General features: G+C 40.8%; 1 protein-coding gene across 1 annotated transcript in view; it reads left to right on the forward strand.

Annotated features, from left to right (window-relative positions):
- The window catches only part of LOC124594999 (esterase FE4-like), a 58,418-nt gene extending 34,981 nt beyond the window's left edge, over positions 1 to 23,437 (forward strand). The window contains exons 7-9 of the mRNA XM_047133543.1: positions 12,360 to 12,513; positions 19,547 to 19,679; positions 23,070 to 23,437. Coding sequence (XP_046989499.1) covers positions 12,360 to 12,513; positions 19,547 to 19,679; positions 23,070 to 23,229 — 447 coding nt within the window. The 3' untranslated portion in view covers positions 23,230 to 23,437. The remainder of the gene's footprint in view (positions 1 to 12,359; positions 12,514 to 19,546; positions 19,680 to 23,069) is intronic.
- Positions 23,438 to 25,899: the final 2,462 nt, after the last annotated feature.

Raw genomic sequence — 25,899 nt, forward strand, 5'->3', positions numbered from 1 at the left:
ATTCATTCAGCGACACTCCCACATTTATCGTAAGCAAAATAAACAAGATTACGTGATAAAGTATTACCACACGTAACAACCTAATGTCTTGCAACGGCAACCCACATCGCCTTACTCTATTTAGGTCATCCGACATCATTAAGCAAGCCGAATTTGTACAAAAAACAATGAAATTAATTCAAAAGTGATGCAGTAACCAGCTTCCAGCTTCTCAGTGCTTAAGAAGCTCTCGCCCTTTCTCAGCACACGCCATTCCATGTGAAAAGGCTTGAGTGAATGTGGCACTGCTCACAAAGTCACGACTCTGCTCACGTCGAACGGTGTGTAAAACTTAGGACAGTAAAATAACGTGTAATTGTCTTAATTGCAATAGTATGGATCGTAGAATTTATTCTCCATCATGCAGAAGTAATTTCATCAGAATAGTATGCTCCATTAAATATAACTCGAAATCAGACACGTCTTAATGCTACAAGCACACACAGGGAAGGTAATGGCTGACTACCTTCGTAGAAGGAAGGCCTATGTATATTCATCGTCAAGGCACTTGATTAGCTGATAGTCAACGGCTCACAAAAGACAAGGTTTCTGTTGCATCGGTAATGCAAAGGGTTTACGAAACATCAGAATCGATATGTGTTGAAGCTGGCTGGTTTAATATCTGAAATCTTGGAAGGGATAAAACAAGAGGCAAGAAATTGAAAGAACTAAAGATACGTACATTTGAAGTCTTGAAAAATCTTAGAGAACCGGCGTTGGCTACTAAATGAATGACAACTATACTGCCACCAACGTACGCCTATCTCACATAAGGACGACATAAGTGAGGGAAGAAAAATCAGGGCCCGTACGGAGGCATATAGACAGTTGTTTTTCCCTCGCTTAGTTTTCGAGTGGGCGAGGAATGGCAATGGCTTGTAATGGTACATTGTACCATTCACCATGCACCATACGGTGGCTTACGGCCTGCGTACGTACATGTAGATGTATCGATTTAAGAAAAATATTGCAAAACTGACTCAAAACAGGTTGATTGATACCTTGTCTTCCGCTCCTGCCGAATAAGGGCCCAGTTCCTGGAAGAGGAGTAACGGTGTTGTTCGGTTTTAGAATCGTGCAGTAACGATTGCGAAGTTGGTGTGGTAACCACATGCAACATGCGTCCATTTTCAACTTTGGTGTATGTGGTAACAGCAGTGGGTTGGCTGTTGGCTGGCGAAGTGCCACAATATGTATATCATTATATGTCACTAAGGAATTTATTCATCAGCAATCCAGGGAAGTCAATATCTTCTGCTCGTTATTCAAAGATTTCTCTTGTTTATGGTCTTGTACACCGTTTGTCGCTTTGCAGGTGCATTCCTCTTCTGTCTGCCACAGATTGGTCTACTCTTAATTCATCACAGGCATCTTTCGAGGGCGCTTCAGTGGAAAGCTAAATAACTGCCCCTCTTCGCCGCTGTCCGTCAGCCAGGTTCATTATACAATTCAAAAGGGACTGCAATATTACGCAACTTTAAATAAAATTACATTTATATATTTTTCCATTTTCACGTCAAAAGTGTGAGGTAATGACATAATTAATTAGTTTTTCAATGTAAATGAGCCATTACATTTTAGAAAAATATCCTTATTTCATAAAAAATAATTATTCTCAAAGAAAACATTTGCGAAGAAGCTACATTGGTATATGAATGATGGGTCACTCTTAACTGTTTAAGGGGGTGCACAAAGGAATGGAACATTCATTTAAAACTTTGGCATAAGGTTTACTGTTGACGACAGGGAAGCTTTTAGTCACGTGGAAAGCACCTTAGGAATAACTTCTGCCTTTGCACGATCTGCAAGGTGTCCCAGACAACTGTTTACGTAATGCAGAGCTATATCAGATATTGAATGCTGTACGTTTAAGTCAATATACAGGGTGAGTCCCCTAACATTACCGCTGGATGTAGTTCGTAAACCACATCAAATACTGACGAATCGATTCCACAGACCGAAAATGAGGAGAGGAGCTAGTGTAATTGGTTAATACAAACCATAAAAAAATCCACGGAAGTATGTTTTTTAACACAAACCTACGGTTTTTTTAAATGGAACCTCGTTACTTTTGTTAGCACATCTGAATATATAAACAAATACGTAATCAGTGCCGTTTGTTGCATTGTAAAATGTTAATTACATCCGGAGATATTGTAACCTCAAGTTGACGCTTGAGTACCACTCCTCCGCTGTTCGATCGTGTGTATCGGAGAGCACCGAATTACGTAGGGATCCAAAGGGAACGGTGATGGACCTTAGGTACAGAAGAGACTGGAACAGCACATTACGTCCACATGCTAACACCTTTTTATTGGTCTTTTTCAGTGACGCACATGTACATCACCATGAGGGGTGAGGTACACGTACACATGTGGTTTCCGTTTACAATTACGGAGTGGAATAGAGTGTGTCCCAACATGTCAGGCCAATAGATGTTCAATGTGGTGGCCATCATTTGCTGCACACAATCGCAATCTCTGGCGTAATGAATGTCGTACACGCCGCAGTACATCTGGTGTAATGTCGCCGCAGGTTGTCACAGTACGTTGTTTAATATCCTCTGGGGTTGTAGGCACATCACAGTACACATTCTCCTTTAACGCACCCCACAGAAAGAAGTCCAGAGGCGTAAGAGCAGGAGAACGGGCTGGCCAATTTATGCGTTCTCCACGTCCTGTGAAACGCCCGTCGAACATCCTGTCAAGGGTCAGCCTAGTGTTAATTGCGGAATGTGCAGGTGCACCATCATGCTGATATCACATACGTCGACGCGTTTCCAGTGGGACATTTTCGAGCAACGTTGGCAGATCATTCTGTAGAAACGCGATGTATGTTGCAGCTGTTTGGGCCCCTGCAATGAAGTGAGGACCAATGAGGTGGTCGCCAATGATTCCGCACCATACGTTTACAGTCCACGGTCGCTGTCGCTCTACCTGTCTGAGCCAGCGAGGATTGTCCACGGACCAGTAATGCATGTTCCGTAGTTTCACTGCCCCGTGGTTTGTGAAACCCGCTTCATCGGTAAACAGGTAGAACTGCAACGCATTCTCTGTTAATGCCCATTGACAGAATTGCACTCTATGAATAAAGTCATCACCATGTAATTGCTGATGTAGCGACACATGAAACGGGTGAAAGCGGCGACGATGCAGTATGCGCATGACACTACTTTGACTCAGTCCACCGGCTCTCGCAATGTCCCGTGTACTCATGTGTGGGTTCATGGCAACAGCAGCTAACACACCAGCTGCACCCGCTTCTCCTGTGACGGGCCTGTTACGGACCCGTTTGCGTGCTACGACCATACCTGTTGCATACAGTTGGCGGTAGATGTTTTGCAATGTGCGGCACGTTGGATGCTCTCTGTCCGGGTACCGTTCTGCATACACCCTGCAGGCTTCAGCTGCATTTCGTCGACACTCGCCATAGATGAGTATCATCTCCGCCTTTTCTGAGTTCGAATACACCATGATCACAGTTCCTACAACACTACACTATCACAGACGTCTGGTAACACGGTGTACTACAGTTGGTCTACGTGCGGAGACGAATGCAGAATAACAATAGCAGCAAGCTCTACATGCGGACACTGCGACAGCTAGACCAAACCACAACAGTGCACTACAGTAAACACGGTCGTCATCGTAAACATGTCCCTGCAGATGCTGCTCGCCGACCGTGGCCCGTGTTTGTTACAACACGCAACTGAACGTCGGAGTTTATCAGTAAACTCTTCCGGGCTAAGTTGCCGTGGTCGATCTGTAGAACTTCTTCTCCCTGACGTTTCGTTCTCAACTACGGAGAACATCTTCCGAGGTGAGTCGACTCACTACGGAGAACATCTTCCGAGGTGAGTCGACTCACCTCGGAAGATGTTCTCCGTAGTTGAGAACGAAACGTCAGGGAGAAGAAGTTCTACAGATCGACCACGGCAACTTAGCCCGGAAGAGTTTACTGATAAAGACGCCGGCCGTGAAAGCCTACATGGAATGATTTGAACGTCGGAGCTTTCAAGCGTCAACTTTAGGTTACAATATCTTCCGATGTAATTAACATTTTACAATGCAATAAACGGCACTGATTACGTATTTGTTTATATGTTCAGATGTGCTAACAAAACTAACGTGGTTCCATTTTAAAAAAACGTAGGTTTGTGTTAAAAAACATACTTCCGTGCATTTTTGTATGGTTCACGCTCGGTCTGTGAAATCGGTTCGTCAGTATTTGATGTGGTTTACGAAATATATCCAGCGGTAACGTTAGGTGACTCACCCTGTATTTAATCTTGATATACACGTATTGACTCTGAGATTGTTTTCAAAGGTTGCGTGGGGTAGTACGAGCCCTAAACGCTAGAGTACTAACAAAAGCAGGTTTTTTTATGTAAACTCTGGAAACTCTGGTGTTCCGTTCAGTGAAAGATGGATTGTAGAGAAAGAGCCAGAGTCGGGTAGAGTTGTACAAAAGCGGTCACTATGATAAAAGTGTTATTTCCAGTACTCTCTGCCCTATGAGGAGAATGAGAGGATAGATTATTAGATGAATATGAAGCATGTTAAAACACTGAGAACAGCAGGTTTCCAAATGAAACGAAGAGAAATAATTTTGAGAGAGAGAGAACCAACAGACAGGTTAAGACACAAGATTTCGGTGTTGTTCGCCTCACCGACGTTTGGAAGACAGGCATCATTAACATGAGCTGACTTTTGTAGACTAAATATATGCCTAGTTTCAGACGAGAGTCGCTCCGGAACGTGAATCACTTCAGGAGATACAAATGATTAAATATGATACGGAGGAGACCAAGGCGGAACTGCTAAGGAAAGACGTACAAAGCTCTAACTCCACTGATTGACCTTAGTGTAAATGGTCATAAAATTACAGCCATCCTACATTTATGTAGGAAATGATGTTATTCCTGTAGCCATGAATTTATATGAACAGTTTCACAGAACAGAAGAGACAACTGTACTTCCAGTAAATACTCTGTAATTACAGCAACCAGTCGTAAAACTCGTGCAGTTACCAGGATAATAATCGTAAGTTGTAAGACTGTAGAAAGGTACTTTGATATGGCTGAATTGTATTTGAATCTTGGATTGAGGATTGCGTCTTTGCTAATAACTGGCTGACCAAAAATAGATGTAAACTTTGGAAGAGAATGTTTAACAATAAATGATAAGAATAAAGAATTAGAAATTAATCTTCCTGGCAGATGAAAAGTGTGTGCTGGACCGAGACTCGAACTAGGGATCTTAGCCTTTCACGGAAAAGTGGGCTACCAGCTGAGCTACCTAAGCATGCCTTACGACCCCTCCTCACAGCCATAATTCCGCCAGTACCTCGTCTCCTACCGTAGGTAGGCAAAGGTCCCGAGTTCGAGTCTCGCTCCGGCACACCGTTTTAACCTGCCAGTAAGTTTCATTTTAACGCACACTCCGCTGCAGAGTGAAAATTTCGTTCTGGAAACATCCCCAGGCTGTGACCAAGCCATGTCTCCGCAATATCCTATCTTCCTAGTATGCAGCAGAGCCTTCTGTGAAGTTTGAAAGGTAAGAGACCAGGTACGGGCGGAATTAAGGCTGTGAAGACAGGTCGTGACTCGTGCTTGGGTAGCTCAGATTGTATAGCACTTGCCAGCGAAAGGCAAAGGTCCCGAGTTAGAGACTCGGTAAGACACACAGTTTTAATCCACCAGGAAGTTTCTTTTCTGCGTACACTCCGCTGCAGAGTGAAGATTTCATTCTGGAGTTAGAAATTAATTTGGTTACCTGTTACACAGGATAAGGAAGCAGGAGGGCTCACTCATATTTGTTTTAGACGCCCATGCTGGCAGTTACGTCTTTTTTGCCTCAGTAAGATCAACTGCAAAATATGCAAGAACTTTTAAAGAAGTTTAATGGCATTTATTATGTGAATGGTTTGGGTACGGTAACCAGTTACTGGGAGCTAGAGCGGGAAGAGCACAACCGAATGTTGCGCAGTATCTTTATAGAATGAACGATTTTAGCACTTCAAGTAGATGTCATTCGCTTCCAACATTTTGAAAATTGGAAATATGTGGTAAGGACTATGGGTCCAAACTGCTGAGGTCATCGGTCCCTAGGCTTACACACTACTTAATCTAACTAAAACTAACGTACGCTAAGGACATCACACACACCCATACCTGAGGGAGGACTCGAACCTCCGACGGGGTCCAACATTTTATCTGCTGCTTTTGTTCAAACTTTGGACTATAATCTCGTAGAGATTTTGACTGTTCAGCTCGTGGGAAGAGCATATAGATATGTTCGAAAAACTTCTGACTGCATTTGAAACACCTTAGGCCCCTCAATCTGCAAACATTTCAGTTCGTGAGAAAGAAGGTACAACAATAATAAGGGCATGTAATTTCGTCAGCAGCAAATGAAACAAATGCGAAAAAATTAGAAGCAGTTCGGAATTTTCCTGTAAAAACCTGGAAAAAACAGTTTCGGTCATTTCAAGATTTTTGTGGATTTTTCCAACACTTCATTAAAGGACACTGCGTGACTTCGTGTGCATTTTTACAGTGCATTAAAAAGAAATACATTTGGATACGGGGTACTGAACAACAGAGAGTATTCGAAGAGTTCATGAGTTACTTCTTAGAACTTCACTATTGTAATCCCCAGTCATAATTAAGCATTTCATCCAGGGACAGCCATAGGTCAATCTGGCATCAGGGCAGAGTTATGTGAGTTAGCTACTAAAATTGATATAGAAGAAACACACAAGAGAACTTAACATGAACTATAACAGAGCAATGTACGTATCAAGGTAAGAGAGCAGTTCGGCAAAACTACGTTGTGTATCATGACTTTTTGTACAGTAGTACGGACTGACTCTTAAAACGTGGAGACTTCGCGTACCAAAACAAAATACACACATCAAAAACAGTTTTGCATCACCGCAGTTCTTAGAACTCCTGAAGACAGACGATGACTGTGGATATTGTATCACAGACACAGCCCCTTTGACTGTTCGGAGATGCCACTAAACCCGCCCAAAGATGTAAACAACCATGCATGAGCAGCGCCTATTAGACGGAGGGGTCCAGTCATTCCACGAGGAAGGAGGTACACGACTTGTGATGTTTGTAGTTCAACCATGTCTAGACGGTCAATACCTCGGTTCTCAACAAAGGAAGTGTCCAGGAGTCTCGGAGTGAAACAAAGCGAAATTGTTCGGAAATGGAGGAGATACAGAGAGACAGGAACTGTCAATGACATGCCTCGCCCAGGCCCCAAGGGCTAGTACTGTAGTGGATGGCCGCTACCTATGGATTATGGCTTGGAGGAGCCCTGACAGCAACTCCATCACTTTGAATAATGATTTTCGTGCAGTCACAGGACGTCGTGCTACGACTAAAACAGTGAGCAATAAGCTGCATGATGCGCAACTTCACTCCCAACGTCCATGGCGAGGTCCATAATCGCAACCACGACATCATGTGGTGCGGTACAAATGGGCCCGACAACATACCGAATGGGCCGCTCAGGATTGGTATCACGTTCTCTTCACCGATGAGTGTCAATCAGACAATCGTCGGAGATATGTTTGGAAGCAACCCGGTCAGGCTGAACGCCTTAGACACACTGTTCAGCGAGTGCAGAAAGGTGGAGATTCCCTGTTGTTTTGGTGCGGCATTACGTGGGGCCGACGTACGCCCCTGGTGGTCATGGAAGGCGCCTTGAAGGGTGTACGGTGGGTGAATGCTATCCTCCAACCGATAGTGCAACCATATCGGCAGCATATTGGCGAGGCATTTGTCTTCATGGACGACCATTCGCTTCCCCATTGCTCACATCTTCTGAATGAAGTCCATCAGGATAACGACATCGCTCGACTATAATGGCCAGCATAGTCTCCAGACATGAACCCTATCCAACATGCCTGGTATAGATTGAAAAGGGCTGTTTATAGACGACGTGACCTACCAACCACTCTGAGGGATCTACGACGAATCGCTGTTGAGGAGTGGGACAATCTGGACTAACAGTGCCTTGATGAACTTGTGGATATTATGCCACAACGAATACAGGCATGCATCAGTGCAAGAAAATGTGCTACTTGGTATTAGAGGTACCGTTGTTGTACAGAAATCTGGACCACCACCTCTGAAGGTTTCGCTGTATTGTGCAATGTGTAGTTTTCATGAGCAGTGAAAAGGGCGCAAATGATGTTTATGTTGATCTCTATTCCAGCTTTCTGTGCAGGTTCCGAAACACTCGGAACCGAATTGATGCAAAACTTTTTTCGATGTGTGTATTTATGACCTGATTAAATGTGTGTAAACCACGTCTGCAAAATTTGGTTTCAAAAAATGTTTACAATAGTTTCAAGAGAAAATGACCTTTGAAAACATACTTCATCTATAATAACATGCAACAAAAGAAAGTTATTTATGTCATTGTAACAAAGTGTCAGCAATGTAACATAATGAATTAAGGCATAATATTCTCCAGCAAGCAATAGGCCAACTCTTTGCTTTGGATTTTTTGGACTGCTTCCTTTCTCTCTTGAAAATTTCTCATAAATCTTAGTACCAGTGGAATTATTTTCTAAATTCATTCGATACTTCATGCTGAAAGAAGCTAAATGTAAGATAATAAAAAAACCTAAGGACGACTATTTCCTAAATACTACTCACCTACAGAGTGTTTTGTCAGATAACAGCCTGCAATTTGACAGTAGTGCTTGGAACTCATTTGAAGAAGAAAAGAATATCCTTGACATTGCTACTTCTACCTATCGTCCAATGTATAATCCTGCCGATCACATCATGTAACAATTAAGAAAACTTTTCCGAGCATACAGCTGAAAGGAACATAAGGACTGATTTTGAAGGAGTAATGAATAGTTAGTTTATCAGACACAAGTACTGGTATGGCACCTGCATGGTTTCACATGGCAAAAGCCACTACAATATTTTGGAAGACAATGGAGAAGGAGGCTCTTGCCAGAAAATTAAATCACTATCGCTTACAAAAACCATTGTAATGAAAGGCGAAGTTTATGTGCGGATATGATCCAATTTCAAATCTTCAAAGACATAGGATGAAATTAAGAAATTTTTGCATAGCTTCTTCTTAGGAGCATTTAGGACTGAAAAGATAATCAATCCGAATTAAATTGAAAAGGAAATGCTTAATGGTGAAAAACATGTTGGCTTTCATCACGTGGAAAACATTGTGATGTATCAACAACGTTTGGAAAAGACTGAAAGCGAATCAAGGTGTAACAACAACAAAAAAAACTTTTTCTAAATTGCAAGACCTATCCCTTTTATTGTGTTCTGCTATCAGATCTGATCGGTCTAATCTGAATAGCAGATCATACCTCAGGGTCCAGTACTAATTAGTGAAGTTATGCACAATGCACATGGGAATTATTAGCTATGAAAGCAAAGTCACTGAATACAACATGCAGAACGTATTTCCTAAACAACGTTGAAGTTTACAGGGATTTGACATTTATTATTCACAATCTCAAATAATATCTCGGAGTTTACATTAACAATCGTCACTCTTGGTCGGAAAGATCCAGAAATGAGTAGGATATCAGCCAGGTCATGACGCTATCCTATTATACAGAAAAGTAAACTCGCGTCGTAGGTATGCAGTGATTGCGTGGCAAGGAATTAACAGCGAATGAAGTTAAGCCCATTAGTCGGCAGAGCGTTCATCCTGGACGCCGCCGCTCCTACCCAGACGAATAATCGGTAGTTCCTATCTGTCCCTGGCATACTGCTGCAGCGATGTAATCTAACTGTGAGCTGTGCTGGCTACTGTTGAACCGTAAGTAACTCGGGATGGCCCTCCATCACCTCTCAAAGCATGTAACAGACTGGTCGAGTAACCTGGTAGGTTAATAACTCGTCAGTGCCAATGAGCCAGTGTACAAGCATTTTTGTTTTATGGAGTCCTTATGTGTTGCACAGGTGTTCAGAGATCGAAAACTATGTTCTATAAGATACTGATGTGTTGTGTTTTTCTCCTTGTTTATGGACGCGATTAGCAGTGCGGTAAGAAGTTGTTTGGTCGTTGATTATACGTAATCGACAATGGCCTCATCGGTTTGGTTCCCATAGAAAAAGCAAAATCGCTACAGACGAAATATGTCGTTTTCCTACTGTCAACGCTTCGTGTACGCATTTGGTCTATACGTGAGAGATGTATACGTCATACAAATCATACTAGCCACCATTCATCTGCTTTGTCACGTAGTGCTACGCGTGTATGGCAATAGTACCAGCCGCCATTTCACACGGGGACGCTACCATCACGAAAATACCTACACATAGTCATGTTGCCATCAGCAGAGGCTCAATGACCTCCTAGTTTGGTCCCTTCCACCCTCCTTTTTAAACCAACCAACAGCAGGACCAGAGCAGGTCAGCCTGTCTGCGAGTGTCTGCTTGCACTCCATTCTTTGGCAGTAGTACAAACTGCAGCAGCTACTAGGAGAGACGCTGCTTATAATTGAAAATAGTGCACTGTCTACAACTTATTCTCTTGCATGTTGTCAGCCACACATTTCCATTTTATTTTCGTTCAACGTGAATATCTTATTAAAATTTGTTTAATACAAAAGTGCATATCAGTTATCATTTAACAGGAAACAATTATCACCTCCTTCTACATTTCTTGAGCAATATCATATTGCCACATAAGGGGAGCCACTCGACACGTCAAAACTCATCGCATATGATATATTTAATATGCATTTGGGTCCCTGAATTAAAAAAGGTAAAAAAATGGAAAAAGAGAAACATAGTATCCCAATATTTCATTAGTGCATAATCTGTGCGTATGTTGGTCTTTATAATGCGTTTAAGTAAATAAATTAAAAAAGACTGAGTACGTCAATGTCTCTTAAGTGTAGTGTAACGATAAAAACAAGCGCCATGAAGACACTGGATTAACTTCCTAAGGTATTTATGCAAGAGATTACTGTACCCTACGTACCACTTATCACAATGGACCCCACCTTTGACAGCTATCTTTAATGTGCGATTTCATATTGTATATCCCGCACTGAATATCTTGTGTCATTTTATTATATGCCTATTGCAATGTGTGTTATATAGGATGATACCTTCTTTAAAAACGCCAAAGATTATTACTAACAATTATGATGAACGTATTTTGTTTATTATTTATAAGTTACAGTAGATTTAATGAAGGTGGCCTTATGATTTTAAATGTTTTATTTTTATTTCTTTACCATGTTGTCATCTAATCACCTACAGGTGTTTCATTTTAATGTTGAGTAAGTTTATTACATAATTTTGACCTCAATTTGATTTGTAGATTAGGTAATGAAATGTCTATTTCTTTCATATCTTTGTTTTTACGTTTTTGTTGCTATAAATGTTGACAACACACATGATTCAGTCACACATTTAAATTTTGCTAAAAAAGTATACCCTTGTAGCGGGTACGTAGCTATTTCTGTACATCTTTATTTTCTGTTACGGCGCATCTGGAGCTAATTCACGTCATTTTCAATTACTACACATTTGATTGAACTTTTTGGGCTTAATTATCACTTTCTCTTATAAATTTCACATCGATAATTTTGATAAAACCTAATTTCCAGCGTGCAAATTGTTTTTATTTTTTAGGCTGGTCGGCATCGTCCTCTGAGCCAGTGGAAGAATACGTTAGCGAATATATAGAAACTAGGTATTCATAAATAATGTCTGAAATGGAGATGTAGTCTATGCTTCTCCCGCGACATCTAGCACTGGATTTTCACGAACAACAAAATATCAAATGCAGTTTTTTAATGCGAAATATTTTCTTATCAATAGCATGTATATAGTGTTATATCTACCGGTTTTGCACGACTACAATGAAACCTTAATAATCTGCATACGCATCCAAGTAGTAAACTTCATGTTAGTTTGACCTTTGTTGCACGCCGCTGCCATTGTGTTGCAGCTGTAGTGGCCAGCAGTATAGACATTGCACTCGTGTTTGGGAGGGCGTCGGCTGAGATCCTTTTACGGTCTCCTAGATTTCTCCTTTCTTTGGTTAACATCCTTCCGCGACCCATACCTGTGCTCCGTCTCCAATAATCTGTTTGTCGACGCTAATATTCCTTTATTTTCGGTGGTTTTGAGGTGTATTGTACATTGGTTACTTCTCTCCTTTTGTATGGTAAACTGAAAGTTTCGTCATCCCCCTATATGAAAAGTAGTGTCGTTCAAAAACGAAAAAAACTGAGATTTGACTTATGGTGTTTTGCTGTTTACTGATTACGCTATTAATAATATTACTCTAATCTAGATGAAGGGTGACCTCTGGTTCGTGTACCCTACGCTCAGAGCAGCGAAGAAACTGTCCACAACTCCAGGCGCAAAGCCCGTTTACCTGTACGTGTTCGACGTTGATGGACGACTGAACGTGTACAAGACGCTGTTGCGCTTGCAGCAGTATGAAGGTGAGACATATTTTTAAGTGGAGTGAATCCGTTGTTATCTGCTATTTACAAACACATTAAATTACGAACATGCTAAATTTATTATAGTAAATGTGTTGTTTGCTGTCTGTGGATTTGAGACTATGAATGCAGTGGTTTCCATTGCCTACTGCATCCTCATGTTGTTGATCATTGCTGATTCTTCGGGTCTTTAGGGGCAGTTTCCAACTCCAAGGACAAGAGACTGCCTCAAACCTCTGTTCGCTCCTCCGCTTTCTTCGACAAAGCAGTTGGCAGAATGAGGTCGACTTCTTATGCCGGAAGTCTTCGGCCACAGATGCTTACTATTAATCAAAATTTAAGCAGTGGTGGGTTTCGAACCCGAAGCTAAGGGGGTTTTGACTGCTAATTGAAGACGCTAGACCTCCTAAGATCGGAAAGTTTCTCATTTTAGAAATTTACTCGGCATCTCACAATGTAAAAGACATTAGGATTTTAAGTGCTAACATTTCTCTTGGTAACTGAGGACAGTGTAATAAACAATGTTACATCAGTATTTTACTTCGTTAGCAAATTAACAATTATAGTTACTTTGGGCACTATGTTTTTGGCTTCGTAAGCACGTCCAAGTACATGAGGCACAAGAAAGACACTAATGTTTAATTTCCTCCTGGGCAGCAGATCAGCTACCGAAGTGTGCAGGCGTGAACTAAAAGTGAAAAGTATAAACTGACAAACATAGCCCATTTGGTGACGAGTTACAACCGTTCAAAAAACATCAGGTACTAAACTATGTTATGTACTTGCTGGAAGACAGACGCAGAGAAAAAACAGTTAACCCCTGAAGTGGGCACAATGCCTGTACCAATACCCCTAAAACATTCCATATAAAAATGTATGCTTGGTTTGTCCATGCATCCCACTGTAACTCTGCAACTCACACTTGCAACACCGAGTATGATATTTGCTATGGTAGCCCTCCATCCTCTTTCATGAAGATGACTGGTCTTGACCTGCATGGAACTTATTCGAAGATATGGGGTGTAAAAAGAGGGCATTATACCAATAAACTTCTTACAGAAATTCGCTGGAGCACTTAGGAATCGAGGGCCGAGCTGGCGGAGACTGGCCAAAATGTTTATTCTAGAAAGCTTGAGAGTATTGGAGAATGTTATGAAATCTTATCGGTTTATCAGACGAGTGGCGTCGTCATCTTGTCGCAACGTTTCAATGGATTCCGTAGTCATCAACTTCAGGCGAAGATAATGGATACGAAATCCATTGAAACATTGCGACTAGACGACAACGCCACTGGGCGGATAACCCGGAAAGATTTCATGGTGAAATGCGTCGAAATAGCCTGCAATAACATATTGGAGAACGTTGTAGTATATTCGAGAATGTTATAGAATCTTCGAGAAAGTTCTACAGTTATGTAGAATTTTCCACAACTATAATTTTCAAGAATGTTTGACAGTGTTCTAGAATGTTCCAAGAACTACCCCAAGAACGTATTCAAATGTTCTATTACCCTATTGTGATCGGGTCACTTTTCAGAACAAAAGAATATACGCAAGTAATAGGTGTTGATAGAAAGATATGGGTAAATGGCTCCCTGCTGGAGGTTGGTGGAGGTGAAAATGGTGTAGACATATAAAACCCCTTATGAACAATCGTGAACAAATGTAGAGACGCAGCAGACAAACAGTAGGCAGTAGGCGATGGTACTCTGACTTGAGCACTGTGGCACAGACTCGCCTACATTGGTAGGCGTTTTTCGAGGACTGAAGCTTATAGGTTTCTGCTATTCCTGCTTTGTGAAAGCCTATGTCAGGATGCTGGGGCATTGGAGTGAGATATGGTGGTGAGAGACAGACCAGTTCACCCTGAAAGGACTGCCCTGGATGTTAAACTGGGACCTGCTATGCTGAGGAGTAACAGTGCTAATACTGCCTAGCTATTAGATGATGACGAGGTTGTCCTCGGAGGTTTAAATACATTGACCTGCCCCGACGAAAAGTGGTCATGCTTAAGGTCTTGTCAAAACATTTCAAACGGGGCCAGTGTTCTAGGTCCGAGTGTCATCACTTGGAAAGAGGGCGATGTGAAAGTGGCCCAAGAGCGAAAGATTGTTGCATCGACAGGTCTCCATCTGCGGCTGCTGGCTGTCTTGTGGCCTGGTTACAGCTATGGACTGTGGCGCAGTTTTATGCCATTGCATTTCGCCCCTCCTTAGATTAATGTGGTTCACCAGATGGTCATTTAAGAGTCTAGCTGCACAGATATAGATCTATCATTTCCTCTACACTCTATAGTCTACTGCACAAATTCAGAATACTTACAGCATGACTTTTCCCCTTGGCGTACTCTTCTCCCCTTTTTATATTCCATTATATACAATATCTTATTCTTGTAATGTTGAAACACGAAATTTCTAGGTCCGTACTCTATTCTTTCTCTTTCGCTACTTTCCTTCACTTACTGGCTTACTTCCTCCCTGGTGCCAATGCTACTGCTATGAACCCACAAGTTGAAGGAAGGTAAGGATAGGTTTTGGGCAGATCTACATCTCAGGTGGCAGTACACAGCACTTATTATTAGAATTAATTGAATAAACACTATTTTTCGCCTTGCCTCACAAATTTTAGTGTGGTTGCTACACAATCTAGGTTTCGGATTGTAAACCCATTTTCTAGTACATTACCGACTATGAAAATTATGTGAATTCTGCGAAAGTTTCTATGGCAATGAGTCGGTGCTGATGTTCGGTTCGATGTTTCTTTCACGTGGCCGAGCAGATGTTCCATCACTAGACGACAATTTTGTGTGCCTATCAACTGATCCAGAGAGGGGTGAGGTCTGGCATGTCATTTAAGTAAGTCAGGTTTCCCTTAGTTAGGATCTAGAAGAATACGCCTGGCAGGTAAATTAATACTTTGTGCTTCCGATTGTAGTTCCGGTGATGGCGGAGGGTAACTGGAAATAAGATTCTGAAATATCGCATCGTGTATCGTTTATGAACAACTTTTGCCCCTGAAGTACAATTCGCTTGTGCACTGTCGATATGATCTTCTTTATAGCGGTTGCAAATGACAGCCGCCGGTTTTGGTACAGAAAATAGCCATTGCGACCATATCGTTTGAAGGAATTAGGATTCACATGCAGTGACCTCACCATGGCACCCGATCGGCGGCTTCTCGGAGCACAACAGTCTACTAGCAAGACTCAGAGACTGTGTGTACGTATTTTTCGGATCAGACAGTGATTTAACCAGTTCGACAACGCAGTAATTCGGTGATGGAGAATATTATTTCCTTAATCCTCCATTATATTTAATGACTAAATTGAAGTAGTAAACATTAAAATTACAGCTAAACGTCAAATTGTGTACATACTAGCACCCACTCTTATATACTGCCAGCTGTTGCAAGGCTATACGACTACATCTACACAAACCACATAGTTAACGAAAAACAAGCGCACAGCACCATGTAACAGCGACATTACACTTCCAAAGTAAATGAGACACACAAAGATTCCACAAACATTGTAAATGAAAATTTCACACGAAAGTTCCTGTAAGCTACTGCCAAACCAAGACTGTCCCCTTTACACTCACTCGTGAGTCTCTTCCATGAAACCAATACAAGCCCAGACATATCCATAACATATAAACTCAAATATCCTTAGTAAACTAATAAGAAAAAAAACAAAAATTAGGTCGCAAAGCCATCTCGTGGTCTGAAGGCAATTGGATATGTCGAAAGAAGTGAGTACATAATGCTTCACTTGCCTGGCCTTCTCTCTCGCATTTTCTCCAACCACTTCCCTTTCCCCTTTGGAAGAAACTGCCAGTAACTGAGGCACGAAATATGGTAGCAGAGCATTCCAGTCGTTCTGTCTACATTTTGTATAATAATTTTACATTGTTGCTATTGTTTAGTGTAGTCTTTCAGTCCTATTGTTTGTTTGTGTCATGTGCTAGTTCATAATTTCTTTATGTGTAAAAGTCGACGCAATTGCTCCAGTAACATAAATAGTGTCTTGGTCTGTTGTCTCCAGCATTTCGAAATTAAGTATCCATTGATCAAGCATAGCCAGTGCCACCGCTACTATCTGTTGGTTTTGTATAGCGACCATGGCGAAAAAGATGAGAAATAATCAATTATAACTAATACATATCGATTCCTTGCTGGAGTTAATGCAAGAGACCAAAAGTGCCCCATTTCTGACGTAGCTTCGTATGGGTTGATGGCGAAAATAACCGCTACAGGTTGGCAGGAGCCGTGGTGATGTATACGTCAGGATGGACTCGGTTCCTAGGTGCGTAACTTGAATTCTTTTGATGGCTTGGGGGACGGATGTGTCATTGTGTGAAGTGGCAGACAAACAAACGGTGAGCAGAAACAGTTCTTTATGAATCCATTAAAACTGAACAGTCACTCGGTGTTTTCATATCGACTCAATATTTCCACTCACAGCGGCAGGAAGATAGACGAATCAAACAGCCCACAAATGCTGGCACGCCAAGTGCTGAGTCAGCCATGGCGCCCAGAGTGCTGGAAACATCTCTGCTGCAGGCACAAGGCAACCAACAGTGTCTTCTAAATTTGCGACTAGTCATAGCATCTTCCAGATTCAAACTCCGGCTGATGTCTGGGGAACGCAACGGGCAGCTGGTGGCTTCGCAGCCCAGAGCTGGCTGACCATCCATTCAGAACAAGAGTCAGCGGCCCCATAGAGATGGGGGCAGAGCGTTGGCCGACACACACACACACACATATATATATATATATATATATATATATATATATATATATATATATATATATATATATATATAGGGTGAGTCACCTAACATTACCGCTGCATATATTTCGTAAACCACATCAAATACTGACGAATCGATTCCACAGACCGAACGTGAGGAGAGGGGCTAGTGTAATTGGTTAATACAAACCATTAATAAAATGCACAGAAGTATGTTTTTTAACACAAACCTACGTTTTTTTTAAAAGGAACCCAGTTAGTTTTGTTATCACATCTGAACATATAAGCAAATACGTAATCAGTGCAGTTTGTTGCATTGTAAAATGTTGATTACATCCGGAGATATTGTAACCTAAAGCTGACGCTTGAGTACCACTCCGCTGTTCGATCGTGTGTATCGGAGAGCACCGAATTACGTAGGGATCCAAAGGGAACGGTGATGGACTTAGGTACAGAAGAGACTGGAACAGCACATTACGTCCACATGATAACACCTTTTTATTGGTCTTTTTCACGGACGCACATGTACATTACTATGAGGGGTGAGGTATACGTTCGAGGGCGTTTCATAGGACGTGGAGGACGCATAAATTGGCCAGCCCGTTCTCCTGATCTTACACCTCTGGGCTTCTTTCTGTGGGGTACGTTAAAGGAGAACGTGTACCGTGATGTGCCTATAAACCCAGAGGATATGAAACAACGTGTTGTGGCAGCCTGTGGTGACATTACACCAGATGTACTGCGGCGTGTACGACATTCATTACGCCAGAGATTGCAATTGTGTGCAGCAAATGATGGCCACCACATTGAATTCTATTGGCCTGACATGTCAGGACACCCTCTATTCCACTCCGTAATTGAAAACGGAAACCACGCGTGTACGTGTACCTCACCCCTCATGGTAATGTACATGTGCGTCAGTGAAGAAGACCATTAAAAAGATGTTAGCACGTGGACGTAATGTGCTGTTCCAGTCTCTTCTGTACCTACGGTCCATCACCGTTCCCTTTGGATCCCTGCGTAATTCGGTGCTCTCCGATACACACGATCGAACAGCGGAGGAGTGGTACTCAAGAGTCAACTTGAGGTTACAATATCTCCGGATGTAAGTAACATTTTACAATGCAACAAACGGCACTGAATACGTATTTGTTTATATATTCAGATGTGCTAACAAAACTAACGGGGTTCCATTTGAAAAAACGTAGGTTTGTGTTAAAAAACATACTTCCATGCATATTTTTATGGTTTGTGTTAACCAATTACACTATCCCCTCTCCTCACGTTCGGTCTGTGGAATAGATTCGTCAGTATTTGATGTGGTTTACGAAATATATCCAGCGGTAACGTTAGGTGATTCACCCTATATATATATATATATATATATATTCTCATAGAATATCTATATATTATTGTACACGTGTTAATTAAATCACGATGTTTTTCCTATCGTTGCCACGTTACGTCACTCCAAACATCAGTGACATATGGAACAGAAACATTCATGCCTCCTAGAAAGCTTCCAGGCTTGCGCTGCATAAATCGTGTCATATGGAACTGAAGATATTTAATTACCTAACATTGTCCAGACAATTTTATGAATAACTCTACGCAGCGGCCCGTAAACAAACCTACTGCTACACCAGAAAAGCCGTCCCACCATAGATACCTAGTGCTACACGTGAGAAACCGGAACATTTCGTTACTACTGATTGCAGTTATTTATGGTCACATTCACTGGTTGATTTTATTGTTTCGCAGTCCGTCATCGTTAATGACTATGTTTCAGAATGGAAACCGGTTCTTTTCATTTGCTACTTTTGCAAATTAATTCTTACATTTACTCAAAATAATCGTGGAATCGCTGTCCTTTTGATGTACCGATGGTATCATTTATCTTTATATTATTATTACTCTTACCAATATACATTTTTACTTACATTACTATACCTCTTACGAAATTATGTTTACATCAGGAGAGGTTGATCCCTACTTATTTACCTGTCTGTCCATATATTTGCTTTATTTTTAGCTACCCTTTAGCAGTTACTGAGAGATACATTTCATAAGTCACTACAATGACAGGCAGACAATGATGATCTTAGTTCTAATTCTGATTAATATCGGTATTGGGAAATGACTGTCTCTTTTATTGATTACTGGTTCTGTTTTTACACGATAATGTTTCATTAATGTCCAGCTGAAGCTTGTCGCTTCTTCTAGCTTATGTTCTGAATATTATTTTGTGCAATTTCCATTACATTCCCTGTGATGTTCTCTGCAGGTGCTTGTCACGGAGACGAACTGATGTACTTGTTCAGATCATCGAAGCGGCCCATAGATGTTGAAGCTGGATCCGTGGAAGCGAAGACAATTAACAGAATGACGCGACTCTGGACAAATTTTGCTAAAACTGGGTACGTTAGCAATACATTTGGCACTTTAAGACGATACTGATTATATAAAGTGTCAGTTTCAATGAAGCTTTTATGAAATTAAAATAGGTCTACAAACGTATAATACAGCCTCTTGCAACAGTTATATTTAGAATCGAATTTTTCTATATCTAGTTTACATAATAATAGGCTCCTGAGTATTCGTTTTCGGTATTTCTAAGAGTGCCAAAAATTTATTACTTTTCTTTTCATGGAACCTGCATTTTGAAGTGGAAATTTCAAATAAAATAAATCCATAAAATTCATAAAACGCTAAAATTTTCAAGATAAGGAACTGCTTATTTTAGTTTCAGTAAATATCGGAATTATGTCTGAAAAGAACAGAGAAATATAGATGAACTAGTTCCTCCATAAATTTCAAATTAATTTAATGTTTCGTAATAGGGCTGCGTTGTTGCAGAAAAGAAGATGTGATTGAATTTTTTTTATAATATCCATTAACCTTGGAACTGTACAATAGTACACATGAGGAACTGGAAAAAGTAAGCCAACTAAGGTGTATTAGCAATGCGTAGCTTAGGAAGAAGTATCTAGAAACTTCTGCCGCGCGGCCCTTTTGTTATGGAAATCCGGTGGAAATGCGACCAGAGAGTTCTAATTTGTGCTGCTGTCGAAGAATGTTTGATCTTCAGTTGATGGAAAGGTACAAAAAAAATTAGTGTCATAGTCAAACCCACAGACAAAGAAAACAGTGTATGGAGTACCCATCCAGCATAAAGGAAGAATGACAAATTTAGTGTACATAATTACATCTGCATGAAGTAAGATGTACAAATATACACGGTAGTCCATATCTATCGAAAAAAGCGTTCCCTGATACATTAATTATAAAAATATATTCTAAATGTCGGCATATGTACTACAGAATTCGGGTTTATATTATCAGAAAGGTTCAAGCACTTCATTTGATCCAGAAACCAGGGAAGGTACTAGCCGCTTTATGTGACTGTAGAAGGGAAAGATTATACGTGCTGACAGCGACTAAAGCAAACAAATCTGGCTAGAGCAGATTTTTTTGTGCGGTGATTGCGTATATACTAAAGTATTAGCAGGTATTACAAAAACGCGGGAGCTGGGCGCCATACAAGCCCACAGACTGATAACTTAGGAAGGAGATAATCAAAATCAAATGATATGCTGAATTCTCCCTTCTATCACTGAGTTTAAGAATGTGTTTCAAGGTAACAGTTACCGACGAATAACACGCTGACTTTTGGAAGGAATGCGAGGGCAGTTGTAAATTGCTTTTGCTTGATGCTCATAGCTGATACTTTTTCATTTCTGATTCTCAGAATACTTCCGTATTGCACAAAGAGCAACGCATGTTGATAACACATTTGTACTTAAGAAGTATTCGGTGTACAGTGACTGCGTGTGCATGGTATGTCGTGCAGTGCATATTTAGGAATCCATAAGGCAATATTTACTGAGAAAGTTAGACGTGTAGATAATTTCAGGTGCTCAAGTCATGACTGGCTCAAAAAAACCATGAATTTCAGTGTACTTCATTGATACCAGATGAAGCAATTATCATTGTTTTTCAGATTTCCTCTATCGTATAAATCTCTGTTTGTCTTTTATAATGTTTTAGTTATGGCATTACATGTTTTTATTTGTGAGTATTACTTTCCCTATAAATTTTAGCACTTAAATTTTGGGTTCTCTTTAAATTTTCCTTAAAAAGACGAAGCTCAGTTACATCATCACAATTTCAAGAAACATTTATACATCAGCACTGAAATGACGTGAACAGTAAATGTTAAGGCACTGACCGAATTGAATGTGACTGCTATGATAACGAACTGCCAACGATCAACATTCGCTCATTTTCTTGTCCTGCATCAGTACGTTAGACTACCTACCGCTGGCACAATTCGGGGGCAGGATCTAAACACTGGAGTTTCTTTTGTTTCAGATTTTATAATCATACCATAGTTCTACTTACTGTGAATTAAAATCTGTAAAATAGTGTTCAGGTGGCTAATTGTGTTAACTTTATTCTTCTTATATTTGTAGCGCGTGAGTAATAGATATCTATGGTTGCGATGATTGCAACTTTTAGATTTAAAAGTCTGTAGCACAATGATAGGCCACGGCGGCTCCTCTCGAATCGTTCCATCGTTGCTTGCGTATCGTTGGTTCGCTGCCCTGCCGTGTGGTTAGGTAGCTCTCCAGGATACTGGGGGAGGGGAGGGGAGGGGGGGGGATAAGCTAAGCGAAGGAAAGTTGGTGCAGCGGCAGTGAGGCGATTGCAGCGGCCGTGGGAAGATCGTGTACGGGGAAGCGTGGGTAGTTGGCCGTGCTCCACTCTGGTTATAGCTTTGCGGTCTGTGGGGGCTGGCAGCATTTTGGAGTCGTCACTATCCCGCTGCTTACATGTTGACCTACGGGCTCAGCTGATTTTTGGAGCCTTCCTTTTGTCCACTGAAACCGTATTAGCGGGGAATGAGGCCGTCCTCCTGGAAGGGAAGCTATTATTGTTCCGACCTCTGGATCCAAGCCATTGTAATTTTTTCCTTCCCGCATTTGTATTGCCAGCGTGGTTGAGAGCTGGCCTGAGATTGTATTTTAAATGACTGCATTCACCTGCTTTGGATCCAGCTATGTGTAATGAGATATTTTTTAAGTTTGCATGTGAGGGATTTGTTATAAGTTCATGCATTTATTTGTATTGGAATTTGATGGAAAGCTTGGTGTGTTCTAGTATTGCTCACGTGGACGGCTAAGTTTAAACTTCAGTTACGTTACTGGTCGGTTGTTCCGTTGGGTATATCTGATCTGCTATTTACTCTTGGGCTCACTGCTGGAACTGTAAGCTATTGAAGCCTAATTTTCCTTGTTTCAAGTTATGGAATTTTACGTGTACCATGCTGCGCAGCAATGCAAGTTTTGGTGATGCAAATTTGTGATGTAGCTAGTTTTTTCTTGCAAATTATATAAGATTTCTGTAAATTTCTTGTGCTGTCTAGCCATCAGATCAATTGCATTTTATCGTGTTTGTAAGCTTATCCATGTTATTGAGGATTCAAGGCCTGATATCTTTTTGGGAAATTGCTTCAGTCTGCTTCAGTCCAAAGGGTACTGGCCTAGTACAAGGTTTTTTCTTAAGAAATTTGGTCTACCTTTCTGTGCAGTTAACGTGTGTTTTCCCTCTTGTATCTCGTCTTATCTTTTGTATCCTACGTCCGTCTGCCACCCGACCACTTCTACTGTACTGTTCTGTTTAACCTATAGTCCGACACTACACACCTCTTCTTGACTTAAGTGAATGTTCTGTAACAATGCCACTCATATCATCTGCGAGCATATCAAGAACTGTGAGACGTACAGTTTTGCGTCGTGTGTCTGCAGGTACCCAACACCGACCTCCACAGACGAAGGGCTGGCCGCCACGTGGCCGGCGTTTACCGAGGGCGCTCCCAACTACTTGCACATCGCCAACTGTGGCCTCACCGTCGAGCAGAGTCCGTTCAAGAGCAGAATGGATTTTTTGGAGAGTATCTACAAATAAATTTGCACTCTGTACTTGACCACTACTTACTGGCAACATTAATACGAAATTTCTACTGACAGCTATAACTGAAATCATCCCAAGCTCACGTTGTATTTGAGGAGTTGCATACAATAACAGCGAACGTAGATTTATGTTTTCTGAAGAAACAAAAGTGTCAACTCATTATCTGAAAAAGCTCATCAATAAATAGTAAAATAAGGTAAAATATTATCCTCATTACTTTCTGATGACGATATAAACAATTTCAAAAAAAGTCTTGAAGGTATTCTACAATTGTAGGTATGCATCAAAACAGAATTACCTAGCATACGCTTTTGTTGCAATGAATGTATGAGAGGTCTGTTTTTACTTCTGGTTTATTGTGAAAAGTCAGTCAGGCTGCGGTATATTGCAGTTTAAAGGTAACGATTATATTTACAAATAATTACTCTTCAAATTTTCAAGTTTCACCAATTTGATACTTATATTTATCCACATATTCATCATCAGGAATTTCAACCTAACTGGACGGAACTAATACTTTCTAATACCACTTCTCATTTTCAGATTTCAAATATATAATGATGTGCAGTACTTCATCTCTTTTTTGTGCTGTTACTCCTGGTTTTCCTACATCACTCAATCTGATATCTGTGTATTTGAGACACTGAAACCTTTAATTGAAGAATAAAAGTGGATGGTATATGGAAAAATAGGACTCTGAATCCAGTATCCTTATAAAAAAAATCTGCAGATTTCTGAATACAAAACTTGTATCCCTTAGCAGGCAGGCATTCTTAAAAACATTGGACTGACCGCTGACGCCCAGTCTTTTATTAAGGACGCAGGCGTAGATGTATGCAACGATTGTGGTTGTTTTCTGCTTTCTTTCATAATGTTCTTGTACCCCTTCACTATTTGTATACTCTCTACTTGTTTTAATAGCTTGCCATATTCATCAAAATTCCTGTCACACAGACTGTAAGAATGTTTTGTTTCAAGGAAAATGTGTTCCACATCTACTTTCAAAAGTTTTGAAAGTTTTGACAGCGAAGCACAGAACTTTAACATTACACTACTTTTGTTCTGCCGCACCCCGCCCCCCTCCCGTGAATCTGAGAATAAACTTATTTTATTTGTATGCGACATTTCTCCAAATTCAGATATAATAAAATTAAGCATAAAAGAATTTTTGTTTGGATGTTGTTTGTGTTCAAACTTTAAAAAGCGAAATAAAAAAGTGCTACCATCGTTATGACAAAGTACACGATGAGAGTGTAAAGGAACAGCAACGTTTTGTAGAACTAAGAATTACATTTAGACATGGAATGGGAGATTTTGAGTATAATCTAATTTGACACAAGTAGGTTACAATCATCCTTACTCGTTTGATACTGAATTTTTGATTAAATGTCGTAATTTTCTAACTTTTTTCATAAAAAATACTGAACTTTATATGCGCTGTCTAGTTCCACTGATGTATGTTTAACATTCAGTACAATAATCACACATAACTCTTTTTGGCTGTCTCAGCAAGTACCCACAGTGTTCCCTGAAGTATTTACTGTATGATATGTTCTATAACTCACGTTCGCCGGCTACCCAGTTATATCATACAACAGATAATGCAGGATTTTTAAAATATTTTCCTCACATATTTGACCTCCTGTAATAAGAATCTTTATGAGAAATCTACTTCTATTGATGTAAGAGTTGCCAAACATCACCAGTTACTTTGCTGCTGCGAGTATGGTATTTTCCCCTATGCTCTTCCGTTACAACACCTAAAACGGTTGAGTCTTACAGTTACCAAGTAAAAAATTTAACCCAGTGTCAAAATTATCCCTTTATTTGTCCTTACATTCCTGTGTTACACAACCCTACTTTCCGACATTTTCATTCTTGGGAACATGTTAAATCGAGTATGCCTCTCTCTCATATGTACAGATTTAAATATGGAAATAATTATAATAATAATATAATAATAATAATAGAATTACTGAAAATATCCTCCCCCCACCCCCCACCCCCCACCCATGAACCATAGAACTTGCCGTTGGTGGGGAGGCTTGCGTTCCTCAGCAATACAGATAGCCGTACCGTAGGTGCAACCACAACGGAGGGGTATCTGTTGAGAGGCCAGACAAACATGTTGTTCCTGAAGAGGGGCAGCAGCTTTTTCAGTAGTTGCAGGGGCAACATTCTGGATGATTGACTGATCTGGCCTTGTAACACTAACCAAAACGGCCTTGCTGTGCTGGTACTGCCAACGGCTGAAAGCAAGGGGAAACTATTGTCGTAATTTTTCCCGAGGGCATGCAGCTTTACTGTATGGTTAATGATGATGGTGTCCTCTTGGGTAATATATTCCGGAGGTAAAATAGTCCCCCATTCAGATCTTCGGGCGGGGACTACTGAAGAGGACGTCGTTATCAGGAGAAAGAAAACTGGCGTTCTACGGATTGGAGCGTGGAATGTCAGATCCCTTAATCTGGCAGGTAGGTTAGAAAATTTAAAAAGGGATATGGATAGGTTAAAGTTAGATATAGTGGGAATTAGTGAAGTTCGGTGGCAGGAGGAACAAGACTTCTGGGCAGGTGAATACAGGGTTATAAATACAAAATCAAATAGCGGTAATGCAGGAGTAGGTTTAATGACGAATAAAAAAATAGGACTGCGGGTAAGCTA

Source organism: Schistocerca americana, chromosome 2 (genome assembly GCF_021461395.2).
Source record: "Schistocerca americana isolate TAMUIC-IGC-003095 chromosome 2, iqSchAmer2.1, whole genome shotgun sequence".
NCBI lineage: Eukaryota > Metazoa > Arthropoda > Insecta > Orthoptera > Acrididae > Schistocerca > Schistocerca americana.